This window comes from Oncorhynchus keta, chromosome 10 (assembly GCF_023373465.1).
Source record: "Oncorhynchus keta strain PuntledgeMale-10-30-2019 chromosome 10, Oket_V2, whole genome shotgun sequence".
NCBI classification, from domain to species: Eukaryota; Metazoa; Chordata; class Actinopteri; order Salmoniformes; family Salmonidae; genus Oncorhynchus; species Oncorhynchus keta.
In genome coordinates this window covers 12,449,649-12,466,714 of record NC_068430.1, presented here as the reverse complement: position 1 = coordinate 12,466,714, position 17,066 = coordinate 12,449,649, and the positions used below count along the sequence as shown (strand labels likewise).

At 45.0% G+C, this 17,066-nt stretch overlaps 1 protein-coding gene across 5 annotated transcripts in view; it reads left to right on the top strand.

Annotated features, from left to right (window-relative positions):
• The window catches only part of LOC118389613 (protein kinase C and casein kinase substrate in neurons protein 1-like), a 53,596-nt gene extending 42,446 nt beyond the window's left edge, over positions 1–11,150 (top strand). For 4 of the 5 annotated variants that reach the window (XM_052526504.1, XM_052526502.1, XM_052526503.1 and 1 more), the window contains 7 exons: positions 2,021–2,256; positions 2,426–2,581; positions 6,171–6,346; positions 6,448–6,568; positions 6,730–6,896; positions 8,668–8,897; positions 9,652–11,150. In XM_052526504.1, the coding sequence (XP_052382464.1) occupies positions 2,021–2,256; positions 2,426–2,581; positions 6,171–6,346; positions 6,448–6,568; positions 6,730–6,896; positions 8,668–8,897; positions 9,652–9,761 (1,196 nt within the window). In that variant the 3' untranslated portion in view covers positions 9,762–11,150. Of the gene's footprint in view, positions 1–2,020; positions 2,257–2,425; positions 2,582–6,170; positions 6,347–6,447; positions 6,569–6,729; positions 6,897–8,667; positions 8,898–9,262; positions 9,323–9,651 lie in introns of all 5 variants that reach the window. The other variant, XM_052526506.1, reaches the window with a different exon arrangement.
• Positions 11,151–17,066: the final 5,916 nt, after the last annotated feature.

The following is a 17,066-nucleotide window of genomic DNA, read 5'->3' as shown; positions in this document are numbered from 1 at the left end:
TGACCCTCTTCTCCCGCTAACCCTACCTCTTCTCCCTCTAATCCTGACCCTCTTCTCCCGCTCCCTCTAACCCTGACCCTCTTCTCCCTCTCCCTCAACCCTGGCCCTCTTCTCTCCTTTTCCCTCTAACCCTGACCCTCTTCTCCTTCTCCCTCTGACCCTACCTCTTCTCCCTCTAACCCTGACCCTCTTCTCCCTCTAACCCTACCTCTTCTCCCTCTCCCTCAAACCCTACCTCTTCTCCCTCAAACCCTGACCCTCTTCTCCCTCTCCCTCTAACCCTACCTCTTCTCCCTCTAACCCTACCTCTTCTCCCTCTAACCCTACCACTTCTCCCTCTAACCCTGACCCTCTTCTCCCTCTAACCCTACCTCTTCTCCCTCTAACCCTACCTCTTCTCCCTCTCCCTCAAACCCTACCTCTTCTCCCTCTAACCCTGACCCTCTTCTCCCTCTAACCCTGACCCTCTCTCCCTCTCCCTCTAACCCTACCTCTTCTCCCTCTAACCCTACCTCTTCTCCCTCTAACCCTACCTCTTCTCCCTCTAACCCTGACCCTCTTCTCCCGCTAACCCTGACCCTCTTCTCCCGCTAACCCTGACCCTCTTCTCCCGCTTCCCTAACCCTCTTCTCCCGCTAACCCTGACCCTCTTCTCCTCCCTCTAACCCTGACCCTCCTCTTCTCCCTCTAACCCAACCTCCTCCCTCTAACCCTACCTCTTCTCCCTCTAACCCTGACCCTCTTCTCTTTCTCCCTCTAACCCTGACCCTCTTCCTTCTCCCTCTAACCCTGACCTCTTCTCCCTCTAACCCTGACCTCTTCTCCCTCTAATCCTGACCCTCTTCTCCCGCTCCCTCTAACCCTACCTCTTCTCCCTCTAACCCTACCTCTTCTCCCTCTAACCCTACCTCTTCTCCCTCTAACCCTACCTCTTCTCCCTCTAACCCTACCTCTTCTCCCTCTAACCCTACCTCTTCTCCCTCTAACCCTACCTCTTCTCCCTCTAACCCTGACCCTCTTCTCCCTCTAACCCTACCTCTTCTCCCTCTAACCCTACCTCTTCTCCCTCTAACCCTACCTCTTCTCCCGCTAACCCTGACCCTCTTCTCCCTCTAACCCTGACCCTCTTCTCCCGCTCCCTCTAATCCTGACCCTCTTCTCCCTCTCCCTCGAACCCTGGCCCTCTTCTCTCCTTTTCCCTCTAACCCTGACCCTCTTCTCCTTCTCCCTCTGACCCTACCTCTTCTCCCTCTAACCCTGACCCTCTTCCTCTAACCCTGGCCCTCTAACCCTGACCCTCTTCTCTTTCTCCCTCTAACCCTGACCCTCTTCTCCTTCTCCCTCTAACTCTGACCCTCTTCTCCTTCTCCCTCTAACTCTGACCCTCTTCTCCCTCTCCCTCTAACCCAACCTCTTCCCCCTCTAACCCTGGCCCTCTTCTCTTTCTCCCTCTAACTCTGACCCTCTTCTCCTTCTCCCTCTACCTCTGACCCTCTTCTCCCTCTCCCTCTAACCCAACCTCTTCCCCCTCTAACCCTGGCCCTCTTCTCCCTCTCCCTCTAACCCAACCTCTTCTCCCTCTAACCCTGGCCCTCTTCTCCTTCTCCCTCTAACCCTGACTCTCTTCTCCTTCTCCCTCTAACCCTGACCCTCTTCTCCTTCTCCCTCTAACCCTGACCCTCTTCTCCCTCTCCCTCTAACCCTGACCCTCTTCTCCTTCTCCCTCTAACCCTGACCCTCTTCTCCTTCTCCCTCTAACCCTGACCCTCTTCTCCCTCTAACCCTGACCCTCTTCTCCCTCTAACCCTGACCCTCTTCTCTTTCTCCCTCTAACCCTGACCCTCTTCTCCTTCTCCCTCTAACCCTGACCCTCTTCTCCCTCTAACCCTGACCCTCTTCTCCTTCTCCCTCTAACCCTGACCCTCTTCTCCTTCTCCCTCTAACTCTGACCCTCTTCTCTGTCTCCCTCTAACCCTGACCCTCTTCTCCTTATCCCTCTCCCTCTAACCCTACCTATCAGGGCCCCAGTACGGCAGTGTGGAGAGGGCCTGGGTGGCAATGATGACCGAGGCTGAGAAGGTGAGTGAGCTGCACCAGGATGTGAAGAACGGACTGCTCAACAATGACTTTGAGAAGGTGAAGAACTGGCAGAAGGACTCCTACCACAAACAGATGATGGGAAGCTTCAAGGAAACCAAAGAGGCAGAGGAGGGCTTCAAGAAGGCCCAGAAACCATGGGCCAAGAAGCTCAAGGAGGTGAGGGGCAACCACCTGAACAACTGTACACTTGAGCATTGCTGTAGAGATCTGGACCAAATCAGAACATGCACCACGCTCTGCTGTAACCTTGAAGTAGTTTGCATTGAAATGATGCCTCCAAAAGTGTAAATATCCTTCAAAAATATACCATATCTTCTCTCCTCAGCTTGAGACTGCCAAAAAGACGTACCACCTGGCGTGTAAGGAGGAGAAGGTGGCGTCCAGCAGAGAGGCCAACAGCAAGGCAGACACCTCAGTCACAGCCGACCAGCAGAAGAAGCTCCTGGACAAGGTGGACAAGTGCAAGCAGGACTCTCAGAAGGTGAGCTCCCCTGACCCCCTACTCCCCTGACCCCTACTGTCCAGACCCCTACTGTCCAGACCCCTACTGTCCAGACCCCTACTGCCCAGTCCCCTACTGCCCAGTCCCCTACTGCCCAGACCCCTACTGCCCAGACCCCTACTGCCCAGACCCCTACTGCCCAGACCCCTACTGCCCAGTCCCCTACTGCCCAGACCCCTACTGCCCAGTCCCCTACTCCCCAGTCCCCTACTCCCCAGTCCCCTACTCCCCAGTCCCCTACTCCCCAGTCCCCTACTCCCCAGTCCCCTACTCCCCAGTCCCCTACTCCCCTGACCCCTAGGCCCCTACTCCCCAGGCCCCTACTCCCCAGGCCCCTACTGCCCAGTCCCCTACTCCCCAGCCCCACACGCCCAGTCCCCTACTCCCCAGGCCCCTACTGCCCAGTCCCCTACTCCCCAGGCCCACACGCCCAGTCCCCTACTCCCCAGGCCCATACGCCCAGGCCCCTACTGTCCAGTCCCCTACTGTCCAGTCCCCTACTGCCCAGTCCCCTACTCCCCAGGCCCACACTCCCCAGGCCCCTACTCCCCAGGCCCATACGACCAGGTCCCTACTGTCCAGACCCCTACTCCCCAGGCCCCTACCGCCCAGACCCTCCACTGCTCACCCTCCTCTTCCTCCGTCTCTTCATGATAGGGAGGCCTCTCATCCTATTGCCATTACTAGTTCCAGGAGTTTTTCTTGACCATGTGTCCTGACCAGTTAAATATCTTGGCCCAGTGATTATCTATTCACTAGTATAGTGAAGGGATTCCCAAACTCTTACACTCAGGCCCCCCTTCCAGCATTGGGGAACATCCCTCTCCGCCACCTGTGCGAGCGCACCACACCTATTTCTATGGGCACAAGCACTATTCATGGCACAAACAGTTCACAGCCCTCTTGTTGGCTTATTTCCTGCAAAACGAAAAATTTGTCCATGTCTCATGTGATATTTGAGTGACTCAAACGTTACAACAAAATCGATGGGCTAAAAAACCTAGCTAAAAAACCTAGCTAAAAAACCTAGCTAAAAAACGTTAGCTGACATGGGCTAATTGAGCTGGACATTTCTGACAAGTTGTAAATAGCTCTCTAAGGTATGCAATGACTGACTGACATAAGTGTGTGTGGGGGGGGGGCCCTCCATGCCGACGCAGGGGGAACGCCCCACAGTTTGGGAACCACAGGTAAAGTGGACTTTACTCTGCTGAGCCCACTGGAATGATATCACAGCCTTGCTTCCCCTTGACCCATTCAAACCATTGTACAAGTTATATAATACTGTCTTACAACTACTGAGAGGACAACTAATTATCATTCATCCTTGGTCAACAACAATCATCACCACTTCTCAGTAACCTCAAGCTCGTAAAGACCTTGCTATGCAGAAGCTAAAACATATAAGAAGGAAGAAGAATAAGTCACTGTTAAAACCTAAATATCCCTAGAATATATTCCTATTCATGAAAATCACAAATGAAATATATTGAGACACAGCTTAGCCTTTTGTTAATCACCTTGTCATCTCAGATTTTCAAAATATGCTTTACAGCCAAAGCTAGACAAGCATTTGTGTAAGTTTATCGATAGCCTAGCATAGCATTTTGTCCAGCTCGCAGCAGGTAACTTGGTCACGGAACTCAGAAAAGCAATCAAATTAAATCGTTTTCCTTTGAGCTTCGGATGTTTTCACTGACGAGACTCCCAGTTAGCTAGCCAATGTTCCTTTTTTCCAAAAATATTATTTTTGTAGGCGAAATGGCTCCGTTTGTTCTTCACATTTGGCTGAGAAATCGCCCGGAAATTGCAGTCACGAAAACAGAGAAAAATATTCAAAATTAGCTCCATAATATCGACAAACATGGCAAACGTTGTTTATAATCAATCCTCAAGGTGTTTTTCAAATATATATTCGATAATATATCCGTCGGGACAATTCGTTTTTCAGTAGGACCAATTGGAGTAATGGCTACCTCTGTATTTTACGCGAGAGTCACCCTGGGAGCATCAGGTGACCACTTACGCAATGTAGCCGCCTACGGCTATTCTTCAACATAAATGCGTAAAACTACGTCACAATGCGGTAGACACCTTGGGGAATACGTAGAAAGTGTAAGCTGGTTGATAGCACATTCACAGCTCAATAGGGACTCATTGGAACGCAGCGCTTTCAAAATATGGGGCACTTCCGAATTGGATTTTTCTCAGGCTTTCGCCTGCAACATCAGTTCTGTTATACTCACAGACAATATCTTTACAGTTTTGGAAACGTTAGAGTGTTTTCTATCCTAAGCTGTCAATTATATGCATACTATAGCATCTTGTCCTGACAAAATATCCCGTTTAAAACGGGAACGTTTTTTTCCCAAAAAATGAAAATACTGCCCCTAGAGTCGCAACAGGTTTTAAGGTGTAAAATATTGACATTAAAATAAACATTCTGAAAGGGCTCTGAAAAACCAAAACACATTCTGAAAGGGCTCTGAAACATTACAACACATTCTGAAAGGGCTCTGAAACATTACAACACATTCTGAAAGGGCTCTGAAAAACCAAAACACATTCTGAAAGGGCTCTGAAACATTACAACACATTCTGAAAGGGCTCTGAAACACTAAAACACATTCTGAAAGGGCTCTGAAAAACTAAAACACATTCTGAAAGGGCTCTGAAAAACCAAAACACATTCTGAAAGGGCTCTGAAAAACCAAAACACATTCTGAAAGGGCTCTGAAACATTACAACACATTCTGAAAGGGCTCTGAAACATTACAACACATTCTGAAAGGGCTCTGAAACATTACAACACATTCTGAAAGGGCTCTGAAACATTACAACACATTCTGAAAGGGCTCTGAAACATTACAACACATTCTGAAAGGGCTCTGAAACATTACAACACATTCTGAAAGGGCTCTGAAACATTACAACACATTCTGAAAGGGCTCTGAAACATTACAACACATTCTGAAAGGGCTCTGAAACATTACAACACATTCTGAAAGGGCTCTGAAACATTACAACACATTCTGAAAGGGCTCTGAAACATTACAACACATTCTGAAAGGGCTCTGAAACATTACAACACATTCTGAAAGGGCTCTGAAACATTACAACACATTCTGAAAGGGCTCTGAAACATTACAACACATTCTGAAAGGGCTCTGAAACATTACAACACATTCTGAAAGGGCTCTGAAACATTACAACACATTCTGAAAGGGCTCTGAAACATTACAACACATTCTGAAAGGGCTCTGAAACATTACAACACATTCTGAAAGGGCTCTGAAACATTACAACACATTCTGAAAGGGCTCTGAAACATTACAACACATTCTGAAAGGGCTCTGAAACACTACAACACATTCTGAAAGGGCTCTGAAACACTACAACACATTCTGAAAGGGCTCTGAAACACTAAAACACATTCTGAAAGGGCTCTGAAACACATAACCCGCTTTGCGGGGGTCAACGGACCCTCAGCTCTCAACTGTACAGCCTGTGTGGTTGTTTATCCCTTACATGTTATTAACATACTCTCTGTCTGATCTTCACCATGCAGGCTAAGGAGAAGTATGAGAAGACTCTGGATGAGCTGAGGAAGTGTACGCCCCAGTACATGGAGAACATGGAGACAGTGTTTGACACGTGTCAGCAGTTTGAGGAGAAGAGACTGAGCTTCCTCAGGGAGGTGCTGTTGGACATCAAACGACACCTCAACCTCACCGAGAACCAAAGGTAGGTCCATACTCACACCACCTGGGCACCACCATTATGATACACTGAGTCAAGATGAATGTGTCAGAATAGAGAGGTAACTTCTCTCTATCCGTCTTCAGTTACGCCACAGTGTACAGAGACCTGGAACACACCATCACCTCTTCCAGTGCACAAGATGACCTGAAGTGGTTCAGCAACAACCACGGCCCTGGTATGCATATGAACTGGCCCCAGTTTGAGGTACACAACCACTTCTTCCCAGTTAGCCTAACAATGCGTGTGTTTTAATTGATAATTTTCAACTCATGGAATTAATTTCAATTCACTTCCTCCATTGACTGAAGGGGAAAAACTAGGAATTGACTTGCAACTGGCTTGCTCCCCACCTTCCTTCCTTCCAGGAGTACAATCCAGAGCTCACTCACATGATCAGCAAACGAGAGAAGTCGAAGAAAGGGGCAGACGGTATAATGCTGACTAGCGTGACAGCAGCACCCAACCATGTGGCAGCACCCAACCATGTGGCAGCACCGAACCATGTGGCAGCACCGGCTGGAGACAGGGGCAGGTTGGTCTCACAGACAGGGGCAGGTTGGTCTCACAGACAGGGGCAGGTTGGTCTCACAGACAGGGGCAGGTTGGTCTCACAGACAGGGGCAGGTTGGTCTCACAGACAGGGGCAGGTTGGTCTCACAGACAGGGGCAGGTTGGTCTCACAGACAGGGGCAGGTTGGTCTCACAGACAGGGGCAGGTTGGTCTCACAGACAGGGGCAGGTTGGTCTCACAGACAGGGGCAGGTTGGTCTCACAGACAGGGGCAGGTTGGTCTCACAGACAGGGGCAGGTCGGTCTCACAGACAGGGGCAGGTCGGTCTCACAGACAGGGGCAGGTCGGTCTCACAGACAGGGGCAGGTCGGTCTCTCAGACAGGGGCAGGTCGGTCTCACAGACAGGGGCAGGTCGGTCTCTCAGACAGGGGCAGGTCGGTCTCTCAGACAGGGGCAGGTCGGTCTCTCAGACAGGGGCAGGTCGGTCTCTCAGACAGGGGCAGGTCGGTCTCTCAGACAGGGGCAGGTCAGACAGGGGCAGGTCGGTCTCTCAGACAGGGGCATGGTCTCTCAGACAGTCTCTCTCAGACAGGGGCAGGTCGGTCTCTCAGACAGGGGCAGGTCGGTCTCTCAGACAGGGGCAGGTCGGTCTCTCAGACAGGGGCAGGTCGGTCTCTCAGACAGGGGCAGGTCGGTCTCTCAGACAGGGGCAGGTCGGTCTCTCAGACAGGGGCAGGTCGGTCTCTCAGACAGGGGCAGGTTGGTCTCTCCACCACCACGGTTACCTTCTGTAGTAGAGTGTCATCACAGAGACCATTTTCATGTTTTCTCAATACTAACAGCAGAATGTATCTAATTTTACGATGTCAGGGGTGTAATAGGCATTGTGCAATAGTAAGTAAGTAAGCCTTGTCCGATGTGTAGTGTGTAAGGGGTTAAATAGTAAGTAAGCCTTGTCCGATGTGTAGTGTGTAAGGGGTTAAATAGTAAGTAAGCCTTGTCCGATGTGTAAGGGGTTAAATTGTAAATATGCCTTGTCCGATGTGTAAGGGGTTAAATTGTAAATATGCCTTGTCCGAGCCAGAACAGCCCATAGGTGCAATAGACAATATATGAATTATGCGTATGAGATGTTATATCTGTTTTCATACAGATGATATCAGTTGTTTGCTCAAGACTATTTCCTCTTGTATTGGGGGCTAGAACATGTATCTAATCTAATGTCCAGGAGGTGGCAGCAATGATTAATGTTGATATAAAGTTAACCGTTCATAAAAACAAAGCATGGGATGTTATTGCAAACTACAGTATCAATACGATGTCGATTAGGGCAGCCCCCCGCACCTCTCTGATGGGGTTAAATGCAGAATGTTTCGCTTGAGTGCATTCAGTTGTTCAACTAACCAGCTGTCCCCTTTCCCTTTCCAATAACCTGTTGTGAAATGTCACAGTTGTGTTTGGTAATATCTCCACAAGGGCTTTTTAGTGGCCAGAAGATGATGTCACCCAGTTGTTTTAGTATTATTATGTGATTCTAGCAGAACAGAGAAGTGGGGGCGGGGCATGTTTTCTCATGCTGGGTTGACATGAATAAAGAGATCAGCTCATAAAAGTGAAACATCCAGTTTGGGTCTCCAATTCACTCAGCCCTTTCTCCTCTGTGCTGGTCACATGATGACCATGTTGATGAATAGTGATCGTAGTTACTGGAGGAAGCTTGTGGTGAAACCTTTCTGCAACCGAACAATGATGATGATGGTCTAGGATGTTGAAACGTCTCCTCCTCCACAGTGTGAGCAGCTCTGATAAGAACCAGGCCTACTCCTCCCAGGACCAGGCCTACTCCTCCCAGGACCAGTCGGCAGAGTGGTCAGACGATGAGCAGGCCGCGCCAAACTCAGGCTCAGACACCAATGGGGGTGGAGCCAACCCCTTTGAGGATGAGTCAGCGAAGGGCGTACGGGTGAGGGCGCTGTACGACTACGACGGGCAGGAACAGGATGAACTCACCTTTAAAGCAGGTGAGCATCCCAACAAGAACTAACAGCTCTATTTGGTTGTGATTCTGTTTGTCATGCATCTTTTGAAATTGTTATGTCAAAAAAATCTATTTCCCATTTGGGACAATAACGTTACTAATACTGCTGCTACTACTGCTGCTACTACTACAACTACTACTACTACTACTACTTGTGAACCTTTTAGAAACAAAATCTGTTGATTGGGTACCACAAGAGACACTAAATTGTGCACTGGACTTTTCAATTATATTTGTTTTGATATATATGATTTAAAACCAATCATCTAACTAACCCGCAGTAGGATAAAAGGTTTCCAAACATAAAAATCAGTTTTTTTGTCTCATTACCTTTTTCATCCCAAAAAGAAAACAAACAATAGCAACATCCATGACCCTGGCATGCATATGAACTGGCAGCAGTTTGAGGTACAGTTTGCAAAAAGTTAACACACACACCTCAAATATAACCCAGATTTCAACCAAAAATCTACAACAGAGTTTCAAGGTTTGGTTGATTTCAAATTGAATTCAAATTGAATTCATGTTTGTTGATAATCAAAAATCAATCAAAATTGTATGTCAATCTGATGTCTCTCGCTCTCTCTCTCTCTCGCTCTCTCTCCCGCTCTCTCTCTCTCTCTCTCCCTCCCTCTCTCTCTCTCTCTCCACCTCGCTCTCCCTCTCTCCATCTTGCTCTCCCCCTCTCTCTTGCTCCATCTCTCCCTCTCCATCTCTCGCTCCGTCCTTTCTCACAGGAGACGAGCTAACTAAACTAGAAGACGAGGATGAGCAGGGCTGGTGTAAAGGCCTGTTGGACAGTGGCAAGTTGGGTTTATATCCTGCTAATTACGTAGAGCCCATCTAGTTGAGTTTATATCCTGCTGATTACGTAGAGCCCATTTTGTTGGGCTTATATCCTGCTAATTACGTAGAGCCCATCTAGTTACTTGGGTCACCCAGACTGAACCGTCCAATCATACTGCACATTGCCAGAGACTTCAAAGCAACGCTTCCCTGTTCCCCCTCTCTGCCTGACCAACCAACACACTGACTGAGCAGTCTTTATTTAAACACTCCCCTAGGATCCACATCAGAGAAACACAGCACCAACATAACCAACACATATCAGCTACAACACTGGGATTGTTACCACAGTCAAACCATGGCAGTATGTGTGTACCAACAACAACTCCTACGAGCGCAGGAAAAACATTCTGCCGTGTTCTATTCCAATGTTGTGCTGTGGTTGTGATGAAATTTACCTGGCAGTATGGAAGTATGTTCCCTCGTAACACTAGTGATATGGTATAGTCAATGGTGCCTGCATAGCCAGAATAAGCTATGCACTGTGCATTGTAAATATTAGCAGATTCTTTTTGCAACCTGGATGCTATGCGAAACTGTACAGTCCTGTTTTATTTTTATTTTTTTGCATCTGTCATTCCATGTAAGGTTTTAAATATGCTGTACAGTACAACAGATTCTCACTCTTTTTCTATCTTTTCTATGTGAGTTGCTCCTGTGTTGAGTGTTTTTCCCCCTGAAGTCCCCCTGAGCAACAGCAGCAGCATGTCCTACTGGATCACAATAATGACATTTAGCTGATCCTTGACAAATCACTGTCGAGCGGAGCAGAGCAGTACTACACTGTTGAGCAGAGCAGTACTACACTGTTGAGCAGAGCAGTACTACACTGTTGAGCGGAGCAGTACTACACTGTTGAGCGGAGCAGTACTACACTGTTGAGCGGAGCAGTACTACACTGTTGAGCGGAGCAGTACTACACTGTTGAGCGGAGCAGTACTACACTGTTGAGCGGAGCAGTACTACACTGTTGAGCGGAGCAGTACTACACTGTTGAGCGGAGCAGTACTACACTGTTGAGCAGAGCAGTACTACACTGTTGAGCGGAGCAGAGCAGTACTACACTGTTGAGCGGAGCAGAGCAGTACTACACTGTTGAGCGGAGCAGAGCAGTACTACACTGTTGAGCGGAGCAGAGCAGTACTACACTGTTGAGCGGAGCAGAGCAGTACTACACTGTTGAGCGGAGCAGAGCAGTACTACACTGTTGAGCGGAGCAGAGCAGTACTACACTGTTGAGCGGAGCAGAGCAGTACTACACTGTTGAGCAGAGCAGTACTACACTGTTGAGCAGAGCAGTACTACACTGTTGAGCAGAGCAGTACTACACTGTTGAGCAGAGCAGTACTACACTGTTGAGCGGAGCAGAGCAGTACTACACTGTTGAGCGGAGCAGTAGTACTACACTGTTGAGCGGAGCAGAGCAGTACTACACTGTTGAGCGGAGCAGAGCAGTACTACACTGTTGAGCGGAGCAGAGCAGTACTACACTGTTGAGCGGAGCAGAGCAGTACTACACTGTTGAGCGGAGCAGAGCAGTACTACACTGTTGAGCGGAGCAGAGCAGTACTACACTGTTGAGCGGAGCGGAGCAGTACTACACTGTTGAGCGGAGCGGAGCAGTACTACACTGTTGAGCGGAGCAGAGCAGTACTACACTGTTGAGCAGAGAATTTTTTAATTTTAATTTTACCTTTATTTAACTAGGCAAGTCAGTTAAGAACAAATTCTTATTTTCAATGACGGCCTAGGAACAGTGGGTTAACTGCCTGTTCAGGAGCAGAAATAGGCTTGTCATCAGAAATGGACTGTCCCTGACCAAATTAAAGGAGCCAAATAAATGTGGGAATATGAGCTAATTCTGGGAATTTGCTGTATGGATGATCACATTTCCAGTAACAACCCAACGAGAGCCCCACTTCCCCATGGGAGATACTAGATCCTGTCTCCTCTCGCTCAACACTGTAACCTTAACTGTTTTTATTGCCATGGCTTCAGTTTATTATACAACTTCTATGTCCTGTCTTTTTTCTGAATGAAAATGATAAGTCACCTTTACTGTGTCCCGGCTCAGTCTCCACCTTGCTATCTCTGATCTAACAGTCATTGCATGCTCGATCACCATAAATAAGCATTGAATTCTACTGTGAGCTTACTGTACAAATTGAACTAACTTTGTTTATGTTTTTATCCTGTCTGTTGAATCCTAAACATAATCTTAGGAAAACTGATGCCAATGATTTTGGTCTCTTAACTGGCAAAATTTAGACAAATCAGTATATTCAATGTTTTTTAACATCTCCAAATAATTGGGAGAATTTGAATCTATGCAGCACAAAATCCTGTTAAATCTCAATCCTTGTATTTTGAGCTAGTGAATCCAGAATCTTCAGCAGAGATTATACTTGTAATATGTGTGACTGTTATGACACAGCTGTTGTGTTCGTTTCCTTAGCAACCCTGGGAGGTAGTGAAGGCTATAATACCCCGATTGCTCTCTCAACACAAGAGGTGTGTACTCTTACTGACATGGGGACAAAAAGCTACAGTACAAAGTGCACTGAAGAAAAAGGCAGAAAGCGGAGCCTCCACTGAAATATTGATGAGGAAACTGAATTTTCTGCTGCTAGAAGTTTATTCTGGAGATCTGGGATATATGGCTGTGGGGGGACATTTTGGGACTGTACACATCCGATTGTGGGATAAAACACTTACCATCAGCTCTCAAAATGAGTGTTGTGGCAGCGCAAGCTCTGAAACACAAGCCTAGCTAACTCCGTAAATGCTTTACCTGAGCCACCACTCATACTCACAACACACACTCTAACAGGGAGAGAAAGAGAGCATGCATATTTAACGATGCATTTACCTTGCATTTTACCTCGTTTTGCGTACTGTATGTAGGGGAACCAGTGGTCGGACATGTGGGAAATCCCTAGAAGTCTGTCTGTTTAGAATAATAGCTATTTACTCTACAAACTGTAGTGCCTGTTCATCTGCATACAACAAAATAAAATTCTTCATCAAAACATTGATATGACTATTGTGATGATGATAGGTACATGCATTCTGTGGATAGAGGGGTGGTATAAAAAAAAATCCCCGATGCTGGATCCAAGAGGATAGCGTAAAAACAAAAAAGTAAATCTGCACCCTGGTATGATGCTCCAAAAATATGCACTCTGTGGACATGTAGACAAACACTCTTAGAAAAAAGGGTTATACGGTTGTCCCCATAGGTGAACCCTTTTTGGTTCCATGTAGAACCCTTTTGGGTTCCAGTTAGAACTGTTTTTGAAAGGGTTCTACATGGAAACCCAAAATATTCTACCTGGAACCAAAAGTTTCTTCAAAGGGTTATCCTTTGGGGACAGTCGAAGAACCGTTTTTTGTTCTAGATAGAAAAGAAATTGCTAGGAGTGTAGTGTCCATTTATGTATATTCTAGACCCTGGGTATTCAACGCCTACCCCGCTAGGTCTGGAGCCTGCTGGTTTTCTGTTCTACCTGATAATTAAATGCACACACCTGGTATCCCAGGTCTAAATCAGTCCCTAGGGGGGCAATGAAAAAAATGCAGTGGAACTGACTTCAAGGTCCAGAGTTGAGTTTGAGGGCTCTAGACTATGTGGAGGACCCCATTTAATATGGAACCGACGTTAAATCACTTTACATAAAGCCTGGAGATAAAGCACTCTGCAGCTTATCATTAGCATATATGAGCCTTTATAACGTCTTATGACAAGTCTAATCATTGCTATACCTGCAGGCTGTAAGTAAAGTGTTCCCCATCTCGCCACTAGAGTCGTGCGGACCTGGAACCGGAGCTTGTCCAATTTGATTGGAACTTGGAGCAAGATTCCCAAAGGCTGGAGCGTCGGCCTTCTCGCCAGCTCCAATTTTGCTCCAGTAACACTCACTCCACGAGCTCAGGGCATTCCGCTCCAGCATGCATTTGTAGTCTACTAGTGTGCTGCTAATAGTCCCTTGCTTTAGCTACTGTCATGGAATTAGCTAAATGTTTAAAAAAAAATGTTTTTACGGATAAAACGCACAGGTGCCAAATCAAGGTGACTTACAAAGATGAGGACCAAGAGCATGAGAGGGAGTGCGGCCGCTGTTATGTTTTTTATTTTATTTTTTTTATGAAAAAAATAATTCATAATACAAAAATCAACTTACATTGCTACATCAAACATGTCTAACAAACCAAACACAGGTATTTTAACAATACTCAAACATACAAAAAATATCAATAAAATAACACAAAAAATAAACAATTTAATTGCAATTATATTCACTCTGAAAATATATTATTATAATGATTCATGAAGATGTTATTCTTGTAGTTATTTACTAGGGTTAATGTTTTAATAAGATAATTAAATTCAATCAGAAATGTGTAATTTTGGTATAGAATTTTGGAATTTTTGTTTGTGTATAAAGTATTTGGAAACAAGAATTTAAAAAATTAACCATTTCAGTGGTTTTGTAATCATTGCAATAGTAACATATGTCATGTCAAAAATATAGGCAGTGTTCATAATGGTAAATAAGTATTTTGCAAGGTTTTCCAAAAATTCTGACACAAATCTACATTCAAAGAACAGGTGAGACAGATTCTCACCTTCTTTTTCACAGAAAACGCTGATATCATCAATAGCCACAAATTTGGAAATCATAGAATTACATGGATATATCTTATGTCAAATTTTGAAGTGCACTTCCTTAACTTGCGACGAGCAATCCTGGATCCGGGATCGTAATCACAACCTCAAACGAATTAGCATAACGCAGCGGACATAAGTACCCCTAGAAACTTTTCCTATTTATGAAAATCGCAAATGAAATGAAATAAATATATTCAAACACAAGCTTAGCCTTTTGTTAACAACACTGTCATCTCAGATTTTCAAAATATGCGTTACAGCCAACGCTAGACAAGCATTTGTGTAAGTTTATCATGGCAAAATGCCAAGCTAGGCTCTGTTGGCAGCAGGCAACATTTTCACGAAAATAAGAAAAGCAACCAAATTAAATCATTTACCTTTGAAGAACTTTGGATGCTTTCACTCAGAAGAATCCCAGTTAGATAGCAAATGTTCCTTTTTTCCAAAAATATTATTTTTGTAGCCGTTTGTTCATCATGCATGGCTGAGAAATCGACCGGAAAATGCTACCACTACAATGCCAAACGTTTTTCTAAATTAACTCCATAATATAGACAGAAACACGGCAAACGTTGTTTAGGATCCATCCTCAAGGGGTTTTTAACATATATATTCGATAATATATCCGTCGAGGCAATTGGTTTCTCATAAGAAGCGATTGTAAAAATGGCTACCTCAGTATTTTACGCAAGATTTTCTGCGGGAGACACCATGTGACCACTTGCTATATATGGTCCCTTACGACTATTCTTCAATGGAAATGCGTAAAAAGACGTCACAATGCTGTAGACACCTTGGGGAATATGTGGAAAACGTAAGCTCATTTGTAGCTCATTCACAGCCATATAAGGAGTCATTGGCATTAGGCGGTTTCAAAAAATGCGTCACTTCCTGGTTGGATTTTTATCTGGGTTTCGCCTGTAACATCAGTTCTGTGACACTCACAGACAATATCTTTGCAGTTTTGGAAACGTCAGAGTGTTTTCTTTTCAAAGCTGTCAATTATATGCATAGTCGAGCATCTTTTCGTGACAAAATATCTTGTTTAAAACGGGAATGTTTTTCATCCAAAAATGTCAATAGCGCCCCCTAATGCATAACTGTTTTTTAACTTTGTTTGGTATACAGTATTTGTAAGGCCTTAACCAAGCATTTTTCCAGACAATGTCAGGAATAAGCATGTTCCAGAAAAACTTTCCCTTCGGTGTAAGTTGGTTTTGTGAATGAAGAATTTGTCTTATATATTTAATACAACAAGATCTCTCAAGTAAGCCCACGCCTTCCTTCTGAGTTCTGGATAAACTCTGTAATCATTCCCAAAATTAAGATGAGTTTAGACCACTGGGAATGGCTTTGATCACAGAAATAAACTCTCTGAAAGGTATTGGAAACTCTTTCAATGTTATAAATCGTTCATATGTGAGAATATTACCCTTGTTGTCGAAAATATCAAGAACAAAATCAATATTCCTCTCCTGCCAGCTGGGGTAGAACAAAAAAAAATTCCTTACAGTTATGTCTGAATTATTCCACAAAAGAGCTTTATGAGGGGAAAAAAAATGTGTAGGAAATATTTTCCAGGCCATTAAAGCTTGTTGGTGAAACCTAGCCAATTTAGCAGGTAATCTTTCAGGAATATAATTACATTTCAATAAAAATTGGAGACCTCCCAATTTATTAAACACATTATTTGGAATGAACCAGTTTATCTTGAAAGTGTTATTTATGTCAACAAAATCCAACACTTCTAGACCGCCTTCAGCTCTTTTGTTAGAAAGGACAGATTTGTGACGGCCCTTCATAAATCCTGTTTGAGTTTAATTTATAATGGTATCTATTCCTTTCTTCAATCTTTTGGCATAAACCAGAGCAATCAATTTGTAATCAACATTTAATAAAGTATTTGGTCTCCAATTGTCAATCGGGCTTTGGAATCAATTAAATAAGGCCCTGTTTCATAGTGGAGACCATTTCCCCATTTTTAATGCAATCTTGAAACATATGGAAAATCGGGTCTTCTAGTAACTCCCAAAACTGTCTATAGAATTCAACTGACAGACCATCAGGGCCAGGTGATTTCAACTGACAGACCATCAGGGCCAGGTGCTTTCAACTGACAGACCATCAGGGCCAGGTGATTTCAACTGACAGACCATCAGGGCCAGGTGATTTCAACTGACAGACCATCAGGGCCAAACAAACGGAGGTATTTTGGATATAAAAATAATCTTTATGGAACAAAAGGGACATTTATTGTGTAACTGGGAGTCACGTGAGTGAAAACATCCGAAGATCATCAAAGGTAAACGATTCATTTGATTGCTTTTCTGATTTTCGTGACCAAGCTACTTGATGCTAAGTGTACTTAATGTTTTGTCGAGCGATCGATAAAATTACACAAACGCTTGGATTGCGTTCGCTGTAAAGCATATTTTCAAAATCTGACACAACAGGTGGATTAACAAAAGGCTAAGCTGTGTTTTCCTATATTGCACTTGTGATTTCATGAATATAAATATTTGTAGTAATATTCATTGAATGTAGCGCTATGCAATTCAGCGGTTGTTGATGACAATTATCCCGTTAACTGGATTGCAGCCATAACAAACTCTCCCCCAAGAGCTTTCCTTGCCAAAC